This window comes from Desmodus rotundus, chromosome 10 (assembly GCF_022682495.2).
Source record: "Desmodus rotundus isolate HL8 chromosome 10, HLdesRot8A.1, whole genome shotgun sequence".
NCBI classification, from domain to species: domain Eukaryota; kingdom Metazoa; phylum Chordata; class Mammalia; order Chiroptera; family Phyllostomidae; genus Desmodus; species Desmodus rotundus.
The window spans coordinates 49,514,700-49,540,858 of NC_071396.1; the positions used below are offsets into that span (position 1 = coordinate 49,514,700).

At 42.4% G+C, this 26,159-nt stretch overlaps 2 protein-coding genes and 1 long non-coding RNA gene across 10 annotated transcripts in view; 2 read left to right on the forward strand and 1 right to left on the reverse strand.

The window, feature by feature from the left end:
* Positions 1 to 6,925, reverse strand: part of FAM13B (family with sequence similarity 13 member B) — a 70,747-nt gene extending 63,822 nt beyond the window's left edge. For all 8 annotated transcript variants that reach the window (XM_071219489.1, XM_045183896.2, XM_045183895.2 and 5 more), the window contains exon 1: positions 6,786 to 6,925. The gene's annotated coding sequence lies outside the window, so the exon portion shown is untranslated. The remainder of the gene's footprint in view (positions 1 to 6,785) is intronic.
* Positions 4,497 to 4,910, forward strand: LOC112318041 (protein PET100 homolog, mitochondrial-like). Its single transcript, XM_053912240.1, is given in 2 exon segments — positions 4,497 to 4,729; positions 4,732 to 4,910. Coding segments are annotated over 2 exon segments (243 nt in total). The 5' UTR covers positions 4,497 to 4,665.
* Positions 6,827 to 19,811, forward strand: LOC123478143 (uncharacterized). The gene is made up of 3 exons (XR_006653275.3): positions 6,827 to 6,950; positions 15,388 to 15,484; positions 17,021 to 19,811. It is a non-coding gene; the product is annotated as an uncharacterized lncRNA (long non-coding RNA).
* The last annotated feature ends 6,348 nt before the right edge of the window (positions 19,812 to 26,159 follow it).

Consider the following 26,159-nt stretch of genomic DNA (forward strand, 5'->3'; position numbering starts at 1 on the left):
CAAGATTAGATAAAGAAATTTCCCCAAAGGATGACCTCTGGAGATATCTGTCAGACAGATCTAGAGTTCCACATAGATAAGGCATAAGTACATTTAAAAAAAGGGAAGAGTTTAATCCTACTTTTGCAAGTATGAAGAAAGGCCATGCTGAAATGCCTGTCTCCTGATTATAGGGTAAGCCTGTAATGTGCTATGGCCAGATGGCTCCCAATAGGTTCCCTTCCCCACATGCACTGAAATGTCACTGGTCTGCTAATTCAGCATGATATTCTATTAAGTCAAAGTGAGTATCTGCTAAATTAGTTCTTCCCACTAGGCATTAGCACAATGATTGATCCTTCTTTAAAAATTAAAAGTACACAATTTTATATACATAATAGAAAAAATATTCTTGTCAGTTATGTGTGGGTGTATAATCTCAATTTTGACAAATGTTAACTCTTCAAGACTCCTCTATTCTAGTAACCTTTCACCTCTTCTCCCCTGAAAGCATGCACACCCAGGGCCTACCTTAGACTAATGAGTAAGGTCTTAAGAAGACTTACCATTTCTTCTTGCTCATTAACACAAAACTACAACACACTTCATTTTTTTGTGTTAGGGGTACTAAGGGTAATTAAACAACTTGTTCTAGCCAAATGAATCCCTTGAAATCACATTTCTCTTTTTGTACAGATTTGTATAAAAACTGCTCTGAAAAATGGGGGGAAGCTGGAACGTGGGAAAAAAAGCACTGACTGTATTTGTTTGTGCATCTGTCCTCCCCACTAGACTGAGAACTGTGAGAGCTTTGTTTCTCCGGTTGTGAACACTAAACAGCAGCAGGAGCCAGCATCTGAACGGATGATCATTTCTGGTGTACTTGCCAGCTGACTGTCCAACTAATCCTCACAACCATCCCCTGTGATAAGCATGGCGGACCATCATTCCCTTTCTCAGAAGAGTAACAATGACAAAAGAAATTTCAGAGAGTCACTGAACTAGTGACTAGAACTTTAACTTTTGCTGTCTTTTAGGTTCATACTCTTCCAGGCAATAAGACTAAAGTCATCACTAAAAATTTTGTTTAAACTTTCATTGAAATGTATGAGGCCACACAAAGGTAATTCATAAAACACTTAAATATTCTGTACTTGCCAAAAAAAAAAAAAAAACACTTTATTCAAATACTAGAATACTCCCTAACAGAAAAAAATTTACCTTTTGAAATTATTAGTTTCAAGTGATTCTACAACCAACAATACATAATGTGGTCTGCTTTTCCCATAAAACTTCTCTCATTTTATCTGATCATATATTTGAGCTCCTTTGCCTTTCCAAATTTATAATCCCCTGTGACTAGCATTTTTTTTCAAATTAGGACCACAAAGCACCTTCCCCTGCTGCCCTCCCCCCAAAAGTATTAAGTACCTCCTACGTCAATCTCAATAACTGGTTTTGGTTTTATTTTTACCTTTACTCTTCAACTGTACAGAACAGCCACTTGATACAAAAAAAGCAAACATAAATATTGTAAGAATAAGTAAATAACTCAAATTTTTCTATTTTTTTATTCCTGAAAAGAGCAATGATGGAAACATGAGACATCTCTCTGAAAACTGCTTAAAAATAAAGAGATAAAGCCCTGGCTGGTGTAGCTCAGTGGATTGAGTGCCAGCCTGAGAATCAAAGGGTCACCAGTTCAATTCTGAGTCAGGGCACATGCCTGGGTTACAGGCCAGGTCCCCAGTAGTGGGGTGTGTGAGAGGCAACCACACATTGATGTTTCTCTCCCTCTCTTTCTCCCTCCCTTCCCCTCTCTAAATATAAGTAAAATCCTTTTTTATGAACTTCTTAAAAAAAAAAAAAGAGCAAAGGGCTTGAAAAGATATTTCTCTAAAGATACAAATGAAAAGATGTTCAATATCACCACCTCTTAAAAATACATAAATCAAAACCACAATGAGATACTACTTCACTCCCATTAGGATGGCTATGATCAAACAAATAAGCCAACAAACAAAAAAGAAAAGTAACAACTGTTGGAGGGGAGGAGAGGATGTGGAGAAGTTGGAACCCTTGTGCACTGCTAAATGGGAATGTAAAAGATGTAGCTAGCCTGGAAAACAGGCTGGATGGAGAACCAAGATGGCGGCGTAGGTAGATACACTGCGCCTCCTCGCACAACCAGAACTGACAGAGAATCGAACAGCAAGGAAGTCCGACACCAAGGAAATAGAAAATAAACATTCATCCAGACCGGTAGGAGGGGCGGAGACGGGCACCAGGGCGGAGAGGACTCGAGTGGCTGTGGCGGGACCAAGACTGGCGGAGTGTGGGATGAGCGGGACAGGCAGTCTGACCACTAGCAGACCCTGCAGCCCCACATTCCCGCACAGATAAACTGAGAGGGCTGGACTCAGACTGGCAGAGAGTGGAGCAGGCAGAGCGGTGGGTAGTACCCCGCGGCCCCACACTCACGCACAGATAAACTGGGACGAACGGCAGGGAGCGAAGCAGACAGTGCAACCCAGGGCTCCAGCGCAGGGAAATAAAGCCTCAGACCTCTGACTGAAAATGCCCGTGGGGGTTGGGGCAGCAGCAGGAGACTCCCAGCCTCACAGGAGAGGTTGTTGGAGAGACCCACAGGGGCCTAGGGCGTGCACAAGCCCACCCACTCGGGAACCAGCACCAGAGGGGCCCAATTTGATTGTGGGTAGCCGAGGGAGTGGCTGAAATCCGGTGGAGAGTGGAACGGGCGCCATTGCTCCCTCCCGGCGGTCCCCGACATACAGCGTCACAGCGCAGCGACCAGCGTTACCCAGCCCAGCCCCAGGGAACACCTAAGGCTCCGCCCCTTTAAGTAACAGAAGCGCCAAGACAAAAAAAAAAAAAAAATGGCCCAAATGACAGAACACTTCAAAGCTCCAGAAAAAAATACAACTAAGCGACGAAGAGATAGCCAGCCTATCAGATGCACAGTTCAAAACACTGGTTATCAAGATGCTCACAGACTTGGTTGAATTTGTTCGAAAACTAGATGAAAAAATGAAGCCTATGCTAAGAGAAACAAAGGAAAATGTACAGGGAACCAATAGTGATGCAAAGGAAACTGGAACTCAAATCAATGGTGTGGACCAGAAGGAAGAAAGAAACATCCAACCAGAAAAGAATAAAGAAACAAGAATTCAAAAAAATGAGGAGAGGCTTAGGAACCTCCAGGACATCTTGAAACGTTCCAACATCCGAATTATAGGGGTGCCAGAAGGAGAAGAGGAAGAACAAAAAATTGAAAACTTATTGGAACAAATAATGAAGGAGAACTTCCCTAATCTGGCAAAGGAAATAGACTTCCAGGAAGTCCAGGAAGCTCAGAGAGTCCCAAAGAAGCTGGACCCAAGGAGGAACACACCAAGGCACATCCTCATTACATTAGCCAAGATTAAAGATAAGGAGAGAATCTTAGAAGCAGCAAGAGATAAGGACACAGTTACCTACAAAGGGGTTCCCATAAGACTGTCAGCTGATTTCTCAAAAGAGACCTTACAGGCAAGAAGGGACTGGCAAGTATTCCAAGTCATGAAAGGCAAGGGCCTACATCCAAGATTACTGTATCCAGCAGAGCTATCATTTAGAATGAAAGGGCAGATAAAGTGCTTCTCAGATAAGGTCAAGTTAAAGGAGTTCATCATCACCAAGCCATTATTATATGAAATGTTAAAGGGACTTATCTAAGAAAAAGAAGATTAAAAAATATGAACAGTAGAAATGACAGCAAACTCACAGTTATTAACAAACACACCTAAAACCAAAACAAAACAAAACTAAGCAAACAACTAGAACAGAAACAGAACTACAGAAATGGAGATCCCATGGAGGGTTATCAATAGGGGATTGGGAGGGGGAGAGAGGGGGGAAAGGTACAGAGAATAAATAGCATAAATGATAGGTGGAAAATAGACAGGGGGAGGGTAAGAATAGTGTAGGAAATGTAGAAGCCAAAGAACTTATAAGTATGACCCATGGACATGAACTATAGGGGGGGAATGTGGGAGGAAGGGGGTGGGCAGGATGGAGTTGAGTGAAGGGGCGGAAATGGAACAACTGTAATAGCATAATCAATAAATATATCAAAAAAAAGTAAAAAAAAAAGAAAAAGAAAACAGGCTGGATGTAGCTCAAAAAGTTAAACACAGAATTACCATATCATGCAGAATAAACCCAAAGCATATAAAGTTGACCCCTGAACAACACAAGTATTAGGGGTGCTGACACCCATTCAGTTGAAAATCCCCCAAAATATAACTACTAATAGCCTACTGTTAACTGAAAGCCTTACCAAAAACATAAGCAGCTGATTAAAATATATTTTATATATGCATCATATACTATATTCTTACAACAAAGCAAGCTAGAGAAAAGAAAATCATAAGGCAGAGAATAGCATTTAGTGGGAAAAAAAAAATCCACATATAAGTGGGCCCGTGCAATTCAAACCCGTGCTGTTCAAGGGTCAACTGTACTCCAATATACATATCCAGAAGAATCAAAAGTAGCGCTCAAACAGATACTTGTACACTAATGTTTACAGCAGCATTACTTTTGGCTTCACAAAAGCCAAAAAGTGGTAACAATCCAAACATCCATAAACAGATGAATGGATAAAGAGCCTTAAAAAGGAAGGAAATGCAAGTGGCTCCAAGAAGTGAAATGGGGGTGAAATTGGATGTGTTTCAGATACCACTGTAACTCACTTCCCTGTGACTACGTTGTGGATTGCCAATCAGGCCCAGTGGTTTGAGGACGTCATACAGCTAAAGAGGGAGCTGTGGCCACCTAAGGAGAACCAGTGCCAAGAGCTAGAAGAATTCAAAGGGAAGATACGGAAGCAGGAGGAGAAGCTCCTTCCAGCTGCCCAGCGCAGCTACTAAGACCCCCAAGTGCCTGAGTCCCACCCATGAAATGACACAATTCAGTTCTGTTTCTCATGGGGAAAAAAGGAAGGAAATTCCGATACACACTATAACATGAACTTTGAAAACATGCTAAATAAGCCAGATACAAAAGGACAATGTTATGATTTCACTTACATGAGGTACTCAAAATAGGCAAATTATAGAGACAGAAAAGTAGAATAGAGGTTACTAGCTGGGGTGGGGGTGGGGAAGAATGGACAATGAGGAATTACTGTCTACAGAATTTCAGTTTGAGATAATGAATAAGTTCTAGAAGTGGAAAGTGATAAAGTGACAATGTGAATTTGCTTAATGCTACTGAATTGCACATTTAAAAATGGTTAAAATGGTAACTTTTATGTAATGTATATAGTTATAATTTTTTTCAAAGTATAGCTACAGTTATTATTTCCCCAATACTGAAGTTAGTGTACAATGAAGGGGGAAGCCCTGCAGACTGAGGTTATTCATAAATGATAATAAAAGCAGTTGTCATTTTACTGATGAAAAACATTTCAGCCATTTTCTCTATCCCAAAACAATGGCATTCTAATAAAAAATAAATAAAAAACATTTACTTCACTCAACGAAAAATTTTAGGATACTGTGATATGCCTTTAGAATACTGTGATATGCCTTTCCGTATCTTTCCAAGGATTCACACTGTGTCACAGATCCCTAGTTGGTGACACAATTAAATTGGAGAAAATACTGCCTGTTTTAAAAGCAGCACATATTAAGAAAGTAAGAAAGGGCCCCCAATGGATATACAAATAGTGGCTAGTTCATTCAATTCCATTCAACAAGTACTTACTCAATGCATAGTACCTATGAGAGAAACCAAGACCAAAAAGTATTGCAAGGTTACAAAAAGGAAAGTTGACGACAAAAGTAACCTCACATTAACCGAGAAAGTCAATTATACAAAACTACCCTTTACCGTCTGCCTTTTAAAAAGTTAAGTGCATCCCAGTTATTTAATGTTCACAGTCGGCAATACTGTAGTTCCGGTTGCCATTTTTAGATTATCAGGAACTTGACAGTAAGGTAAATGCCCAACACTTTGGGTACTTTTTTCATTAATTAGACGGTATAATGGGGAACCGAATGAAATTCTGCAACTGCCTTTCTATAAAAATCAAGTTAATTTCTAATTTATTACAAACAAAAAAAAGTTTACCAATTTCCCACTGGGCAAGTGTGCCAACCGATTCAATTTCCTATAACCTTATCTCGGAAACCAGGCGCCTCATCTGAAACTTAACGCGGTATCCTCCGGCCTGACCTACGCAAAGCGCGTTCTACGCGAGTCCCCCGAGCACCCACAGCCCAATTTCGGCTGTATTCTCCGAATATAAGGAAGTCGGCAACCACTCATCTCACGTGATCTTTAAAAGGGGCGCAGTCGAGCACGGAATAAACCACACTCCTTTTTTTCTGCATTAACTTCACTGCCCAACATAAAGGAAGTGGGCAGGGAGATGGCCCACGGCCGGTGTGCAGGGGAGCCTAGCAAACAAGCGTGGGTGGCTGTGCCTTCCACTCTGGAGGAGCTCGGTGAGAAGGCACACCCCGCTCACGCGCACTGCAGCGACTGGAAAATCGAAGACTGCCACACCCCCCACCGCCAGGGGCACGTCTTCCTCCCTTCCTGCTGGAGGAGAAAGGGGGTCTTCTCTACGAAAGCCCCACCTGCAGGGTACTGCCCAGGATCCCCAGCACCATGACGTGCACCGCCCTTGAGCCCTGCGCGGGTGGGACGCGGTGCTGGTGGGTGGCTGAGGGGGGGGAGAACCGAGGCGACCGGGGACTCGCGCATGCGCAGATACGGGCGCCCGCCCGTTCACCTACCGTTGGAACCGCGACGCCCCGTTCCCCGGCCGCTTCTCCAGGACCCGCGGGGACGGCAAGAGGACGAGAACTGAGGCCTCGAGTGGCTCCGCGGCCGGCGAGCCTCTTCCTAAGGAGGCAGCTGGCGGGAGGCTGAAGCAACGGCTGAGGCACAGGGCCAGCCCGGTAAGCGACCCCCGGATGCCCCCGGTGGTGGCGGCGGTGAAGACCCGGGAGAGAGGGAGGGAGCGGCGACGGAGGCAGCAATTAAGAGGAGAGCCTCCCTAACGGCGGTGAGCGGGAGGAGAGCGGAGGGAGTAGGGCGGGCAGGGGCCGGGCCGGACGTGACGTGTGTGGGAGGGGCGGGGCGAGGGCGCGGAGGGGGCGGGGGTGCCCTGCGGGCCCCTATCCGCCTGCCTGCAGCCTGCGGAATTGGGAAACGAGATTCTCCTCCAAATTTGGGCCCTAGCTTATGGTTCAAGAAGTCGGGCGCGGGCCTGAGGAAGGTGTTTGGGGGTTCCTAGGTCTGGGAGGTAGGAAAGAAGATTGAAGACACTGGGGAGGGGATGTATGAGGTATAAAGGACCAACACGGAAGACAGAAGTCGCGTCTAGTCTCTGCGGAAAGGGTCGTGCCCCCGTTACAGAGGCCGGAATAACCCGGTGCTCTTGTCCAGGTTAGGAACCCCGAGACCTTAACCGAAAGCCACCGGGCAGCCAGAGGCGGTGACTCAAGTTTCTATTCCCAGCAATGGGGGTTAGTTCTAGGACCATGCCCAGCTCCAACCTGCCTCGTCACCTAAAGATAGGACCTAGAGTCCGGAGAAGCACAAATGCCTCTGGCGCCGCGGGAGTCTAGGAATATGAAAGTCGATAGGCGTAATGCTCACAGGAGGCTTTCTCTGCTAAACCAGAATTTGAGAGGCAGAGCTGAAAGGAAGAAAGAATGAGGAGCTCTCTGAGCCTAGGTAGTCTGTACTTGGCCAGACCGACCCTGCAGCTCTCAGATGCTCACAGAGGTTTGCATATTCAACCAATGTCTGCTTTGCTTTAGTCTGTTAAGGCCTTTAAGATGTTCCATTGAGTAACATACAGTGTTCTGCCTTGAAACTCTCTGGCAGTTAGAGGTAGATCCACACCTGCACAAAGAATTCTGAGTGTCTATAAAAATATAAACCACCACGATTTGCTCATCCCCTACCTGCCTCAACTGGAAGTCAGTAACCTGGAAAAATTAAATCAGGAACCTTCATAGAACCTGGGACAAGAATTTTTTTTTTAAGTGTCGCCCTATAAGATGATCTATAAATGTGTCATCAGAGAGAGTAAAATAAGTCTTCTGTAACCTAAGTGTCACATGCACAGGTGATGCTGTCATAAAAGTAGGGTGGGGTCCACAAAGAGCAGAATCTGAATAAGAATGAATTTGTGACCTCCCACTCTGTCCAGAAGAGAGATTATTGATTCTTATGACCAGGCCTAATACTCATTATCAGGACAGTTAAAAAAATTCAGATTCAGTCATTCAGTCAACAAATACTTACTGAATATGTACTATGTTTTAGTCTCTTATGATACATTAGCAAATAAGATTCATGCCTTGCCCTGGCTGGTGTGGTTTAGTTAGTAGGGTGTCATCCCACAAAGTGAAAGATCACCGGTTTCATGCCAAGGTCAGGGCACATGCCTGGGTTACAGGCATGGTCCCCAGTTGGGGCCCATTTGGGGCCTGGTTGAGACATGTAGGAGAGGCAGCTGATGGATGTTATCTCTCACATCAATGTTTCTCTCCCTCTCTTTTTCCCTACCTTCCCCTCTTTCTAAAATAAATAAATAAAATTTTTAAAGATAAGATTCCTGCCTTTTTTGAGTTTATATCTAGCAAACTTAAATTCTGAATATCCTTTAAGAACATACAAAGAGCCCTCCTGTGATTCCATACTCATAAAGTAGCCTTCCCATCACTCAAGGGGTCTCAGTAAATCAGCACGCCCAATAAAAAACAATTGTCCAAGGCACATGACTGGTTCCAGTTACACTAACTATACAGTCTTTCTCAATAAATTCACATCATGGTTTATAAATCAGCCTCTGTTTACTGGGTTGGATTATAGAGTTATTTCATCCAAATTAACTTCACAGAGCCTGATTAAGTTTGGGTGAAGTGAAATGTAAGTTTCTGAAGCTGCCAAACTGAGGACCAGGCAGACCCTGCTTTCATAGAAGCCCAAAAAGGATGCAGCTTATGCAGTCAACCTTATATCTTTCTTTAAACATCTTAAATGGAAGCTTTACCTGTATTTCATGCTTGAAGAACAGGGGTGAAATGATTGCTTCTAAAGCTAAATTATAATCTAGTGAAAATCATGAGAGTAAATTGGTAAAGTAAAAAATCCTCTTGAACCTGTCCCACCTATGCAACATAGGTCCTTGTTGACATTACTGACTATAATAGGTACTTTATTCTGAGTATGAAACCCAAGACTGTAAGCCCCCAGAGGACGGGGACTCCCTTGCATTTATGTGCCCTACTTTCAACATATGGGCTGTCAAAAAACAAATGAACTGATTTAATGACCAGGTTTGCCTGTAAAACTCAAGAACATGTCCTTGGAAGATATATTTTCCAGATCCTACTTTATACTAGGTAACTAGTATGTTCAACATACTGTTTTACATTTTTAAAAACAAGACAAAATGGCCCTGGCCAGGTGGCTCCATTGGTTGAAGCATGATTCCATATACCAAAAAAGTTTCGAGTTCAATTCCCAGTCAAGGCATATACCTAGGTTGTGATGTTTGCCTCTCTGTCTCTCTCAAATCAATAAATGTATCCTCAGGGTGAGGATTAAAGGTATAAACACAACACACAAGACAAAATACCTGTTTTTATCTTTTGCCATACCTCTAAGCCTATGCAGTGGGAGTAGATCTGCCACACCTGATTGAGATAGGTTCCATGAGTTGTGGGATCCCTCTTAGAATAGAAAGTCTGTGGTTATTGAGTCACAAAATGTGAAACTTTCCCCTCTTCTCCAGCTAGGGACAGCTAGCTCACTCCTTTCGGAGGAGAGGCATCACGCCTGGTCTTTATAGCTCTCTTCCAGCTTACCAACCATATTCAAAGGGAAGGAAAGAGAGGAAAAGAAACAGTAAAGTTCTTAACTTTTATTCCCATGGGATGATGTAACACTCTGGGACTGGTAGATGTTTAAAGTTGCCTTTTTTCCTGATGGATACTTTTATGGTTATTTCAGAAACCACCGCCAGGATATCCCCATTCTGTAGCAGTTTCCCATCCACAGCTCTCTTTGTCTGACCAAAAACACACTCTTTGGATAGGATTTTGTTGGAGGTTTTTTTGTAAGTTTTATTTATTAATTTTGAGAGAGATAAAGGAAGGGAGAGAGAGAAACATCGCTTTGTTCTTCCACTTATTTATGCATTCATTGGTTAATTCTTGCATGTGCCCTTACCCAGGACCGAACCCACAACCTTGGGATATCAGGACAACACTCTAACCAACTGAGCTACTTGGCTAGGGCTTTTTAAATTTTCATTTATTAATTTTAGAGAGAGGAAAGGAGAGAGAGAAACATCAGTTTGTTATTACCCTTATTTATGCATTTATTGTTTGATTCTTGTATGTGCCTTGACCGGGGATTGAACCCACAGCCTTGGCATATGGGGATGATGCTCTGAGTTAAACAGCCAGGGCCTATTGTGGCGGTTTTTTACTCCCTCTTTCAGCCCCTAGGAATCTAGTGGACTACCTTGTCTGTTGAAACCTTTTTTTTCTCTGTAAGGGCCCTGTCAGATAGGGACTAAGATAGCTCTCACGCTGGCACATTTGCAAGGTTGGATACTCCACACCATTGGGAGTATCATTCACATCATCCCTGTTATAAGTGTGTACATTTATTTTGACAGTTTTCCAGGAGGTGGCAGTAAAGGGTTTTGTCCAAACAAAATTAGTATGACTATTTTCCAATAGACAGAAGTGAAGTTTCTGGACAAAGAACACTTTTCTGGTGGTGCTGATCAGACCAGTGGCAACTCTGGATGTTCCACACCTGGTCTCACTTCTTGCCCAAACTGACTTGGGAATGGAGGCCATTCCCAGGGCAGCTGCAGTATTCCTCTTCCTCTGCTGCCCAAACAGCTGCCAGTCCTTCTCTTGTCTGCTGTATTTTCCTAGCAGGAGCAGACACAGGTCCACTGTGCCCCTCTAACTGCAAGCGACACATCTCAAGTACCTGAGTAGTTTCATTTTAGGTTCTCTCAGCTTGAGGTAAGAGGCAGGCAGGCATCTGAGGTAAGTCAATCACTGCATTTCCCCAACAGTCTCCAAAGAAACACTCCTCAATAATTCTCACTTGACCTTTCATAACTTCCTATGAGGATTTAGATGTATCTACGTGATTTTTGTCTAAATCTTCTCATTTCTAGGGGAAGTCCATTTCAGAATTCACTTTAGGGAGGTTTTGAGGGGGATGGGGAAGAATTGTTGAGTTTTTTGTTAATATCTTGGTACTCCAGTTAAAACAGTAGTTCTCAACCAGGGATGATTTTTTTTTTTTTTTGGAGGGGGGTGGGATCATGTCTGGAGACATTTTTGGTTGTCAAAACTAGGAAGGTGCTATTAGCATCTTGTGGGAACAGGTCAAGGATGTCCAACAATGCACAGGACAGCCTTCTCCACAACGAAGAATTATCTGGCTAAAAATGTAACTTCGATGTAACATCTTGTAATAAAATGGAATTGCTACACTTGGCAGTCACTTTGAAAATACCTCAAAATTACCTCACTTTTTCTTCCTTTTTCCTACAAATGCTTTACCTGTAGATGTAGATGTCACATTTTAATATATAACTAGTGTCAAAAACTGCATTTCAGATAGCTGTTTGGCTAGGATGAGCAGTGACTGGTATGATTCTAAGCCATCCTCTGGAAGTGAGGCCTGCCGGGAAAATGATTACTTAAGGTGAGATTTGTATAGCCCAGGGAAAAACACATTTTACCCCGCTTATCTGAACAGAGACTTATACCTCTCAGAAATAAAGGCATGAGGCAAATCACCTTGGAAGGAGTATATACTTGCTGCAACCCCAGACCATGTCCTAGATGCCAGGGGGGACCTTAGTATGCCTGTGTCCTGACTTGAAGTCAGGGAGTAGCTCTGTCTCTGTAGTAGTCATTTTACAACTAAGACCCTTATTATTCAGAGAGAATGCAAATGGACTTCTCCCCTACTCCCCACAGTAGACTAGTTTGATTGATTGAATTCAGCGCTTCCAGATGTAGAAGAATGTGGAGCCCATTCCGTATGCCATCACTAAGGAAACTTTCATTATTCAAGTGTCCTCCTCACCCCACTGATCTCATCTCTACCCAAGGCTATTTGAGTACTAGCAGATAGATGAACTTTTGTTCGGTCAAGGCTGCTATTATCTTTTTTAATACAATGTTCACAAGAAACGAGCCACAGTAGCCAGCAAGAGCCAAAAAGTTATACCCAATCCCCACCAATTCTATCATCTCTTAAAAAATAAAATAGACACAACAAACATTCAATAATTACGAATGTCTGACATGGAATAAGAACACTGGGCTTGTAATAATAATAATAACTTGTAATAAGAACCTGCATTTGAGTCTCAGCCCTGTCACTTAATAGCCATGTGACTCTGGTCAAGGTATTTACCTAAATGTACCTTAGAGTCCCCCTTGGTTAAAAAGAGGAAAAATAATACCAAAATAAATTGGCATGCATAAAAGTGTTTTATAAGCCATATACTATAATTTTTTTTTCACTGCTTCTGTACTCTTTCAGAGGCTTAAAGAAGTATCTGGAAATATTTTGCCACCATATCTGGGTTTCTATTGCCAATGACGAGGCCCCAGAGGTTCCTAAATACTTGTCCATTTATTTTATATTTTTAAAAGATTTTATTTATTTTATTTTTAGAGAGAGGGGAAGGAAGGGAGAAAGAGAAGGAGAGAAACATCAATCAGTTGCTTCTCATATGCGCCCCGACCAGAGACCAACCCACAACTCAGGCTCTGACCAGAAATTCAGCTGACAACCCTTAGCTTTACTGGATGGCGCCCAACCAAATGAGCCACAGCAGTCACGGCCATTTCTTTTTAATGAAAACCGAGAACCACCAAGAAACCCCAAACTCTTGGTGCAGTTTTTAAAATCTTCTGAACCTCATGAATTACAACAAATATAAGCACACCTCCTTAATTAGAAGCATATTTACACTGCCCACTTCCAGAATAAGACTTAGGTGTTGATAGGGATGGGAAAACAGATGTGTTTTTTGTGCGGAGGGGTGGGGGCACTCCTGCACAGGGAGAAGAAGTTGTAAAGACTGACTCCCACTGAGCAGTAAAATGCTATCAATTCCAATCAAACTCAGTGATTAATTTTCACTTTCTGGAAGTACTCATCTCTACTAGGGAAAAAAGAAAGGACTAAATTCCCAACAAAACTAAAATCTAATAAAGAAGCAACTCACCATTAGTAAGTGGTACTGCTGAGGAACACAGTGGAAATCTGTCTGTGCCACTTCCCCCAGGACTACTGTGCCAGTGTGCAAGAATGCATGTTCTTCATAAACAAAAACTAGTACTAGCTGCAAAGAGAAGAAACTGTTCCAGGGTGGACAAATCCCACGCCGACATCCAAAATAATGGCAAATACTGTTCTGATCTTAGCAACCCAATGTAACCTTTATGCCACTTATTTATTCAACACAAGTTTCTTGACCAACTGTTAAGGGCCAGGCACTGTGTCAGGGTATATAATCATGATCTCTTCCCTGAGAAAGCTTCATCATACATATCTCTGGAATAGAAATGTTTTTGGAACAGAACCAAAGTTAACATAATGTTGATTTCAGCTTCTGCATTCACTCTCACAGCTGTTGATGCCATCCAGTTTGGGGACCTGGAACAATTAACAATAACTGTCATCTTTGCCAAGTCTACATTTTTGGCCTGATAACTCAAAATTTCAGTGTATGACAATAATATAAACCAATGAGATCATCAACTATAAGACTAAGTTGTTTGAGCTTCTTCATTAAATTCCTATAGTCAAGTAGATAATTTTTCCACAGTCAGAACTTGTGTTGTTAAAAAAAAAGAGAAAAGAATAGATGTTCTTTTCTTCTCTTCCCTCTCCCTATAACCATGTAAGGGAAAGAAAAAGTACCCAGAGATTCAATGAGACATTCACAAAACCATGGGCTTTCTGCTGCCCCTTTAGCCAGAAATCCAGGTAGGAAGCTCTTGCCGTTCTGCATGCCCTACCTCTTCCTTAGAGGCTTTAGGCTTTTTGGCTTTCCTACCTTTTGGCCAGCCAGGCTCCTCCTCAAACTCCTGTCATTGGGACCACACCTTCTGTAGCAAACTGACAGCCCAAATATTTGCAGATTGTAATCTAACTATGTACAACCATATTTTTGCTAAACATTTACGCTTGACTGCTCTTTACCACTGAAGACAAGGGTATAATGACTTGCGGAAGCGTTTGGTGTTTTCCCAACCCCCAAGATCATCGGCAGAGAAGCTGTGAAGCATGAAGGCTCACACCCTTGTTTCAGGCTTTCATAGTGAGAGAGCAGCCACACTGTGCACAGGGGAGAAGTATGATAGTTACTATGCATGTGTCGTCTTATCCCTATTAGCTTGTGGCACCGTCTATATCCTAAGTAAGTGTCTTACCAAAAACAAGTACAGCAAAAACACTTGTTGAAAAAAGAAATGGCCCTTTGTTTAATCAAGTTCACTGTTATTTAATAAGGTTTTGCTATTTGTTTTGTCTTGTTCGCTTTATAATTGCTTTTTCTCCACCTGGAATACTTGGTACTTCTTACTTAGTCACACACAAGCACTGTGTTAAGTGCTAGAGACGCAATAGTGGGCACACTAGACAGGGTTCCGGCCTTGTGAGGAACACAAGGTATTATGCCTGTTGCATGGCTAACTGCCACTTGTTCCACATGCCTAAATTCAGCCTAAGTGCCCTAAGTGTCACTTTATCTGAGCAGCCTCTGTGACCTTGTCTAGATTAAAAATGCAACCCTATTCTCCAGGCCTCTGGCATTTTATCCATAAATCCCATTGTCGACTTCGTCAAAACTAAGATCCCTGCAGGGCTATATCCTCAGTGGGAGAACAAGAAAAAAAACTGACCTACAGAGGGAAAGGGTAAGGATATCTGATGACCTTCACTTTAACTGAGATGGAATAAAAAACAGGAAACAGCTCTCCTCTGAGAATTCCTATACAAGTTTGCAAGCGTATTGTGGGGAGCCAGAATTTCATACTACCTGTGTGACCCAGAAAACCCTGAGCTGAAAACTATAAAGATGATCACTTTAGTGCCCCAGGCTCCCTGTATAAGCAAAAGTAAATCCTCTCTGGAAATCTTACAGGTAAAGTTCCAAGAAATATGACCTCACAATAAATTATCACCAAAAACACAAGGAAGTAATGAACTTCAGAATACCTCCAGTGACTGAAGTATTCTAGTTCAGACAGAGAATATAAAGAAAGTATATGTGTGATACCATGATGTAATAGTAAGACATACATTTTGTTTTTTTCCCAGGTTCCTGGCACAGAGCTCCTAAAACCCTTGTGATTTCCTGAGTGATTAATATACCCCCTGGTATATTCTCCCTGGAGAATATAAAATATACTCCCCGGTAAGGACTATATTTTGCTACTCATAACAAGTCCCTTTCCATCACACCTGAGTTTATGATAATGAGGTGACTTGAGGTGTGGCCCCTAGATAGCCTCCAATGGGGCTGATGTCAGAAAGACCAAATGATTAGAGGGTTGAAACTTTCGGCCCCACCCCTGACCCCCAGTGAAAGGAGGAGAGCTGAAGATTAAACTATAAAAACAGCCTCTAGACGGTAAAAAGGCAACAAAACAGACGCATTCTCTCCTGGAGGCCCCTCGATTTTCCCCTAGAGCCTTGATATTAGCCCAGAGAGACTCGGTCAGACTTGTGACCTACAGAACTGTAAAATAATACATTTGTGTTGTGTTTTTGTATGCCTTATTTTGGAATCACGATAGATTTACAGAAAAGTTATGAAGATTGTACAGAGAGTTCCCAGATTCCCTTAATGCTGCACTTAAACCTTTTTTTAAAAAAAGACTTCAGAGCAGTTTTAGGTTCACAGCAAAATTGAGCGGAAGGTGCACAGACTTCCCATGGAGCCCCTGTCCCCGCACATGAATTTGGGTTGTTTTAAGCCATTAAGTTTGTGGCAATTTGTTAGAACAATACTAAAACACTAATACACCAACAAATGGCATTTCTAGGAGGAAAAAATGAAAGGTAGATGATTTAGGAATACATACATACGTAATAAAATGCTAAAGAAAAATGAGAGAATAATTAATCCAAAATTCAGTATAACTGTTACTTCTAGTGGAGGGTATGGGACACAAAGCTTGTGAGTCACCTCTGTGGCAGCTAGAAAAGGGGTCATCTGGGTAGATGAGTGAGAAAACATCAACCCAGTAGGGTTGAATAGCACAGCAGCATGTGGAGTCTGTGCCCAAGGAAAAGGCCCATCCTTTCGGAGGAGATCTCCCTTCCCTTGGCAGTGCCCAACGGGCACCACATCACTGGCAGCCACCCCCCAGAGGACCTTCAGAGGTTTTGTGCTATTCCAGTTCTCAAGCTGGGTGGAGGATACAGGAGATTCGTTTTTCATAATTATCCTTCAAACTGTGTATGTACATTATGTACTCTTACATAGATATTGTTCACAATTTTTAAAAAATATTATTTATTTATTTTTAGAGAGAGGGGACTCTCACATGTCCCCAGCCAGGGACCTGACCTGCAACCTAGGCATGTGCCCTGATCAAGAATCAAACCAGCGACCTTTCGGTTTGCTGGAAGACACCCAACCCACTGAGCCACACCAGTCAGGGCTGTTCACAGTTTTAAATGGTAAAATACTCAGCAGTGTGATGAAATGTAGTACCATTCTACCCCATGCAGACCATCGCCAGTACTTTGGCGCCATTCCCTTCTATGTGCAATCTAGAAATCAGGGAGTTCTGCAGGATATTACAGGGATGTTTCTCTTAACTCCAGGTTAAGAAAAGCTCTTTTCAGAGTTGGGGCAAGGTACTTATGAAAGGGAAAACAGGATTCCCCTTCTCTCAGCCCCATTCCTATCTTAAATAAGAGTTTGTGTCTGTTTTCTCACCAGATATTATATATAATGGTTGGAGATGAATGTGCAAACTGCAGAGAAGTTGGTGGGCACCTCTAATCCAAGAAAGCTCCCTGAGACCTAGAGCGGAATTTCATCATTAGGAATCTGGCATATCTGATAAAATCAGACACGCTGACTCAAGAGGAAACAAAGAGCTACACAGGTGAACTCGGAAGGTTCTCTGACAGCCCAGGAGCCTTGGATTCTGAGAGACTGCAACTCCGAGATCACCTTGACTCTTCCAGACGAGACCAGGATGGCAGGCCGCTGGAACGCCCCTCCCCTGCTCCCAGGCAGTCTTGCCATCTTCAGATGGGGTCGCTTGGGTTCACTTGTCCAACAATCCAAGCCCCAAACCATGATGAGGAAGTTTTCCTTCTTACATACAAGCGCTTCCTACCCTTCCAGACCTAAGAAGTGATTGTTTAAATGTTAGATCTAAACAAGTACTCACACAGGGGCTGAGAGCTCTAATTCAACCACCACCTTTTTTAAAAATTGTTTTTCAAATATAGGAAGTCCTCACTTAAGGTCGTCAATAGGTTCTTTAAGCAAAATGATGTACAACAAAACCAGTTTTATCGTAGGCTAATTGACATAAACAAGAGTTAAGTTCCTACAGCATATTTCTGGTCCCAAAACATCACCAAATTTTAAGTAAAGATCCAAAACACTTCTAATATTAAATATTGAAATAAATGTGAGCTCTATATCCATTTAAGAAAGATTAATAAAAACAAGTAAGATCATTATTTTCCAACCTGCTCATTCCAGTTTCGGGTCACAAGTGGTCAGAGCCTGCCCTGGCAGCTCAGGGTGCGAGGTGGGAACCCACCCTGGACAAGACGCCCTTCCACTGCAGGGTCACTCACACACAGACCCACTCTCACTCACTCTGGGACAATGCAGACATGCCATGTCACCTCACATGCACACCTTTGGTCTGTGAGGAAATTGGAATACCCAGAGAAAACCCAGATGGACATGGGGAGACCTGCAAGCTCCACACACACATTGGCCCCAGTGCGAATCAATTTTTTCTTTCATCAACATTATAATAAAACAACATTGAACAAAATGACATTATTTAAGGACCTGCTGTACAAAAATAATAATACATAGTCATCAGAAGAATTCCAAAAAATGTAGAAGACTAAAGAATAAAAAGCAAAATTCTCTCTTTACTCTCTAATATTACTTTCTTCCCTAAAACGAAACCTTGTGAGGTACATCCTGCCAGATCTGTTTTCACACAATTATAAAATGCACATACTCACACAATTATTAACACAAATAGGATCATACAATAATGTTCTGTAATATGCTTTTTAACACAATATTCCATAGAAATACGTCCATATTAGTAAATTTAGGTTGTTTCCAGTTTCCTCTATTAAAAACAGTAGTGCAGTGCTTGTACATGCATGTATATTTGTATATAACAGATTCCAAGAAACAAAATTATGGAATTGAAGAGTAACACATTTAATATTTGATAGATACTACCAAACTTACCTTGGAAGAGGTTTTGTGAACAGTATAGGAGAATGACTATTTGCTTAAACTTTCACCCAACTTGGATATTATGTATATTTTTACTTTTAGCCACTTTGATGAGCAAGAATAATAGTACACATTATTTAATTTGCATTTCCCTAATTACAAGTTTTCTGTGTATATGCTTCCTGGCCAGTTGTATTTCCTAGTGAATTTCCTATCCATTGCCAGTGCCTATTTTTCTGCATGCAACTTCCTCATTTTGATCATAAGAGCGGCTACTATACATTGAGCACTTGGTTATGTGCCTGCCACTGCACTAGGTGCTTTAAAATATTTTTTTTTCCTGAGTTCCGGCCAAGATGGAGGCCTAGGTAAACACATTGCACCTCCTCACACAACCAAAAGAAGGACAACAACAATTTAAAAACAAAAAACAACCAGAACTGACAGAAAATCGAACCGCACGGAAGTCCAACAACCAAGAAGACAAACAAGAAACATTCATCCAGACTAGTAGGAGAGGCGGAGACGGGCAGCCGGGGCAGACAAGACTCACGGCAACACCGCCGGACCCAGAGATGTGGCAGATTGTGAGACTAACGGGGCAGGCAGTGCAACCGCTAGCTGACCCGGAGGCCCCACATTCATGCATAGATAAACCAGGAGGAACAGCAGGGGAGCAAAGCAGACTGCGCAACCCAGGGCTCCAGCACGGGGAAATAAAGCCTCAAACCTCTGATTGAAAACACCTGTGGGGGTTGAGGCGGTAGCAGGAGAAACTCCCAGCCTCAAAGGAGAGTTTGTTGGAGAGACTCACAGGGGCCTAGAGCGTGCACAAGCCCACCCACTCAGGAATCAGCACCAGAGGGGCCCAATTTGATTGTGGGTAGCAGAGGGAGTGATTGAAATCTGGCAGAAAGTGGAGAAAGCGCCATTGCTCCCTCTTGGCCCCTCCCCCACGTACAGGGTCACAGCTCAGAGACTAGCGTTACCCCGCCCTGGTGAACACCTAAGGCTCTACCCCTTTACGTAACAGGCGCACCAAGACAAAAAAAAAAAAAAAAAAAAAAAAAAAAATGGCCCAAATGAAAGAACAGATCAAAGCTCCAGAAATAATACATCTAAGCGAGAAAGAGATAGCCAGCCTATCAAATGCACAGTTCAAAACACTGGTAATCAGGAAGCTCACAGAATTGGTTGAATTTGGTCGCATATTAGATGAAAAAATGAAGGCTATGCTAAGAGAAACAAAGGGAAATGTACAGGGAACCAATAGTGATGCAAAGGAAACTGGGACACAAATCAATGGTGTGGACCAGAAGGAAGAAAGAAACACCCAACCAGAAAAGAATAAAGCAACAGAATTCAGAAAAATGAGGAGAGGCTTAGGAACCTCCAGGACATCTTGAAACGTTCCAACATCCGAATTATAGTGGTACCAGAAGGAGAAGAGGAAGAACAAAAAATTGAAAACTTATTGGAACAAATAATCAAGGAGAACTTCCCTCATCTGGCAAAGGAAATAGACTTCCAGGAAGTCCAGGAAGCTCAGAGAGTCCCAAAGAAGCTGGACCCAAGGAGGAACACACCAAGGCACATCCTCATTACATTAGCCAAGATTAAAGATAAGGAGAGAATCTTAGAAGCAGCAAGAGATAAGGACACAGTTACCTACAAAGGAGTTCCCATAAGACTGTCAGCTGATTTCTCAAAAGAGACCTCACAGGCAAGAAGGGGCTGGAAAAAAGTATTCCAAGTCATAAAAGCCAAGGACCTACATCCAAGATTACTGTATCTAGCAAAGCTTTCATTTAGAATGGAAGGGAAGATAAAGTGCTTCTCAGATAAGGTCAAGTTAAAGGAGTTCATCATCACCAAGCCCTTATTATATGAAATGTTAAAGGGATTTATCTAAGAAAAAGAAGATAAGATGAACAGTAAAAATGACAGCAAACTCACAGTTATTAACAACCACACCTAAAACAAAAACAAAAGAAAACTAAACCAACAACTAGAACAGGAACAGAACCACAGAAATGGAGATCACATGAAGGGTTATCAACAGGGAAGTGGGAGGCGGAGAGAGGGGGGCAAGGTACGGAGAATAAGTAGCATAACTGGTAGGTAGAAAATAGACAGGGGGAGGGTAAGAATAGTATAGGAAAGGTAGAAGCCAAAGAACTTACAAGTATGACCCATGGACATGAACTATAGGGGGGAAATGTGGGAGGGAGGGGGTGGGCAGGATGGAGTGGAGTGAAGGGGGTGAAATGGGACAACTGTAATAGCATAATCAATAAATATATTTAAAAAAACTTTTTTCCTTAAAACAACCCATTTCACACATGAGAAATATGAAAAACACATGGAGATGAAAGTCAAGCCATGTTTTTTTCTTACTAGTCTCTTATTCTGGAGGCTGCACTTTATTTACCATGTCACTGTAGCAAAAAAAAAAAAAAAAGGCATTTTACTCAAAAGTGGAAACCCCAGATGAAAGTGACTTAGCAAACACAGCCTCATAGCTACATGCCTATCTCAGTCTGGCCCACTGGAAGGCTTTTTACCACTCTGGTCCTACTAGAACTCAAGGTTGAACACTGCCAAAAGACTGTTCACACAAATATATGAGACTTGACTGCCCTTGCTATCTGTGTCCTTAAAGATAAAGAACCAGCCCACAGGACAAGGGTTGAAGATAAAATAGAAACACCCAAGAAACATGGAGACCTGGGGCCCTATTGCATCCGCATCACAGTGAAAACAGAGGGCTGATGGCAGGACAAGTCAGCCCTGGGGACTAGTATGGTTTCCAGTCACCTCCCAGCACCCACTGAAGCCAGCTGAATTAGAGAAATGAGTAGCAAATAGTTTGAGGTCCTTGTATAGCCAGTCAAGGCCCATACGAGAATCAGCCAATGAGTACATAAGTGGAGCAACAAATCTCTCTTTCTGTCTTAAATCAGTAAAATAGAAATAAGAAAAAGGGCTCTGGCTAGTGTGGCTCAGTGGATTTAACTCTGGCCTGTGAACTGAAAGGTCACTGGTTCAATTCCCAGTCAGGACACATGCCTAGGTTGCAGGCCAGGTCCACGGTTGGGTACAAGTGAGAGGCAAACAATAGCACGTCAATGTGTCCTCTTTCTCCCTCCCTTCCCCTCTCTCTAAAAATAAGTAAAATCTTTAAAAAGAAATAAGAAAAAGGCTGAATAATATTCTATTTAAACAAAGAATTTAAGAATTTTATTTCTTTGCCCTGGCTGGTGTGGCTCAGTGGATTGAGCACCAGCCTGCAGACTGAAAGGTCACTGGTTCGGTTCCCCATCAGGGCACAAGCCTGGGTTGTGTGCGGGCCAGGTTCCTGGCTGGGAGCCTGTGAGAGGCAATTGATTGATGTATCTATCACATATCAATGTTTCTCTCCCTCTCTTTCTCCCTCTCTTTCTGTTTCTCTAGAATAGATAAAATCTTTTAAAAAGAAAAGAATTGTACCTCTTTAATAAGAGACATAGGAAATGTAATTTTCTGATTTTTGTTGTTCAGATTGTCATACTCTTCTAAAGAAAAGGATGATAGGGTGAATTATGTCTCAGAAGCTGCCAGACTTCCTTCCTTCCAAAAGCATTAGTCAAGTGCCTATGTAGTAAATTGATAACAACTTGATGTGGAGGTGCATTAAACTAGTCTTTATATAATTAAACATTTCCAATAATAAAAAGTTAAAAAGAAAAAAAGAAAAAGACCTATGTGCCAGACACTGAGCTGGGTACTGGTGGTAGAGAGAATGCAACATAATTCCTATTCTTTTGAGGAGCAAAACTCCATTTCATTATGATGTTAATAATTTACAAAGCACTTTCATGTGTATTATCTGAGTCATCCTATAAATACATACTGTGATTACAAATTCAACCTGTAAGATGCCTACTTTTTATTTTCTTCCTGGTCTGTCTTTGTTCTCTGTGATAAATCTAGGGAGGGCCAGATCTCTAACAGGTAGGGCTGTAGTTGGGGGCTGGGAGAGGAGAGTAAGACCAGGACTGGGAGAGCTTATCCTGTGGGCAGAATTAGTTTCAGGATGCTTCCGACAATATTATCAGAATCTTAAATACCATCTCCTCCCTTTCAAATACATAGGGTGAGCCTTTCACTCACAAAATATTTCTTTAAATTCAAGGTGATTCTTCTATTTCAAGACAGTTAAACTGGGTCACAGAAAAAGAGCCACTTCCCCAGGATTAGATAGCAAAATGGAGTAAAATTTCCTTCCCTTTGCCTCCCAGAATCTCACTCAGTAAAGCTCAACCATGAAGGTCAGAGTGCTGATGCCCACAGCTAACTAAATTACGTTTCCAACCAAATCGATGACTGCTCTGCAGAGCTACAAGTAACCCGTTCACCTTCGCAACTCTGTCACCCTTAGCTCTCGGAGTCCACAGGACATGTTCTGCCTCAAGTCTCTTTTAGAAGTTTCTACCTACTAATTTTTCCCATGTGGTTGTAGGGTCCAATTCATCTGTGCAAATGACTTCTTAAGTTAGCCCTGAAAAACTTCTTCAGAGAGTTCAGCCATGCTGGATATGCCTTCTTGCTTCTTTGTTGTCTAATTCTTAAGTGTGAGTAAAGGAGTTTATACCCCAAGGCTAGCCTGGTTGTCAGAGACAAGCACTTACCTGGGCCCTCACCCACCTCACCCACGATTACTTCACCTTCCAGCTGCAGTTTCCCTATTTGCACACAACACAGATCCAGCTGCAGTTTCCCTATTTGCACACAACACAGAATTGGACGCTCCCTTCCTCCTTGCCAGGAACTTTAGATAGATTTTGATGGAGAAGCAGGGCCAAGGATTTTCCAGATTCTTTCAGAGACACAGGCAAACAATTGTTTCTTTATCAAAGATCTTTTGACACCAGCCACTACAGCACAGACACACAAGTACCCAGAACGGAGGCAGACAAAGTGGAAGGCAACGGACAGAGGTCAGCTGGCTGGAGGAAGCTCCAAGTCTCCCTCATCATCGCTCATCCAGCTTTGCCGGGGAGCTAGAGAAGCACTTGCTTGACTCAGCCAGCACTACTGCTCCCGGGCTTAAGAAGTGAAACACTGCTGGGCCCCAAGTTCACGGGATGACAAGCATTATGGGATATATTTGCCCTAGGACTGGCTGGCTTTTCTCTCGCCTCCTCAGAGTTTATCTTCATCTCACACATGTTCTCAATGCTGAGAATCCTAGTTGCTGCCAAAGGGGTGGGGAAAAAGGGCCAGACCAGAAGACGGTCCCACAGACCCAAGAAGAAGAGCTGGCTCAAGTTGCAGGACATTTAATTGCACAAGAAGGGGAACCTGAGATTTTCCCCAGTGGCTCTAAGCACTTCTCTAAGCACAACCTGTTCTCAGCATTTCCCAGCACCAGCGATGCTACCGGAAGATTCAGTAGAGCCAAGTGAATGGCCGGAGAAAAAAGCTCCATTATTCCTAAAACGAGCGTCCTTCACTTCCCAGCCTCTGGGAGAACACCAAGAATGAAAACAGCAGCCAATGAAGCGTGGGAAGAAAGCATTACCTCATCAGGATTAGACCCCATTGGCTGACATTATCCCGGGCATGGCTTTCACAGGAGTAAAATTAACCCTTGTCAGGGACACAGACTTCACAGGAGACTCCTTGACTCCACTAAAAAAAGGATTGATGGGGAACAATAGACCTTTCTTAACGTTTTTCTTAAGCATATGTAGTTATATAATGATTATGAGAAGGTTTAGATATCCTCTTCCAAAAAATTATTATTTGGTGACTTTTAGAGGGAAAAAGGAGCCATTTGTAATAGATTGATAAGGGAGAGTCAAGAAGAAGAGGCATTCAGTCTTGTTCTAAACCTGCAGTGGGATTGTCAGAAGGGCAAAGACCAAAAAGAACAATAAAAATCAAAACATTTTGGAGCAGATTAGCAAGAAACTGACCTTATTTTTGCAACTTATATTTTGAAGTTTGTTTATAGCTACAGCTTCCATTTTTAAAGCAAACTGCCAAAAGACATCTGGGGGGGGTTATAGATTTTTTTAATCTATTTTTTAGAGAGAGGGGAAGGGAGGGTAAGAGGGAGACAAACATCAATGCCTGGTTGCCTCTCATGCACCCCCCACCAGGGACCCAGCCACAACCCAGGCATGTGCCCTGACTGGGAATTGAACCAATGACCCTTTGGTTCACAGGCTGGCACTCAATCCACTGAGCCACACCAGCTAGGGCTCCTGTTTTTGTTTTTGTTTTTGTCTTAAACAAATAAATATCAGCAGACAAAAGTTCTAGTTTATAACTTTAATCCTATAATGAATAAACCTCTCGGTAAACCTTGTCTCCAACTATCAAACCCCATATTTGACAGAATCAAGAACAAAATTGTTTTGTGTATGCTTCAAAAACTGTGCAATTGCATTTAGTAATTAAAGTCAGGGGAAAGGAAGGCACATCTCCTAAGAGTAACTTGCTTTCATCAAGTAGGAATTATTAGTCCTCATCTAAGAACTGGTTTGCAAACAAGGCATGAAAACCACTCTAATTTTAAATATGGAGAGCTGAGTGTTGGAGAAGGGAGTCATGTTTTCATATTATAGCAGAGGCTATTTTGGGAACATAATTATATCTTTTATTCTAAATTGACTTAAACTTAAAATTGACAACATGTAGCGGGGAGGATTGTTGTTGTTTTCCTAAGGGCTTACAAACAGCTATTTTTCACGGGAGTAGGCTAGCTAACCCAATGACAGGTTGACTTGTGTGACAATGTAGCTCACACTCAAGACTCCTTCCACAGTGTGGCCAGGCCTATTTGAGCCCAGCCCAGACTGCAACCAGCAAGTCTCAGACGTGTTGGAATGTGTGTTGCAATCTGCAAACCAGAACTCTACAACAGAGCAATGTGACCACATTAAAACAGGACTAAAGACCAAAATCCTCTGGAGAGAACGGATTCAAGCTGGGGGAAATCCTTAAGATACATTGTGCAGGGCATATAAACTGTAAGGACGGGATCCTAAAAAAAATGAGTATTCCCTTTGGTAATCAGGTCACAAGTGCCTTGTAAAAACTTTTATCTGTGACACTTTTGGACACCTAAAGCTCATTCAGTGGACTTTTATTCAGCACTTCTCTGTGCCTGGTGCTGTTTTTATAAAGATTTGTCTGCACCTGGGGACTCCTCTTGATTCAACCTTGTCTCTCACCACTCCTAGAAATATGCTATAAGAAATAGCTCAGTATTCCCTTGTGCAAAGTTCCTTAATAATTTTTATTTGTTGAGCACCTACTGTGTGCCAGATACTTTCCATTTATCAGAGGTTCCCAAGCTTTCTTTGTTCATAGAGTCCACAGTGTCTCAGTAAGTTTTCCACCATTCCCTTAGGCCAAAAAAAATACCTAACAGTTCCATTTAGTAAGTAATTCGATCCAAACAACTTACATCAGTTGTGTTTCATTCTTAAATAGCCACGATTACTTATAATGGGACGTGTGTACCTCCTGCACACTGCTCAGCTTCTTAATCAGAGTGGACACCAGCACCCTCATTTCGCACTCCATGTTGATTTGCACGAGGCACTTGCTTTTTATCACACTGAAAGCCCAGCTTTGT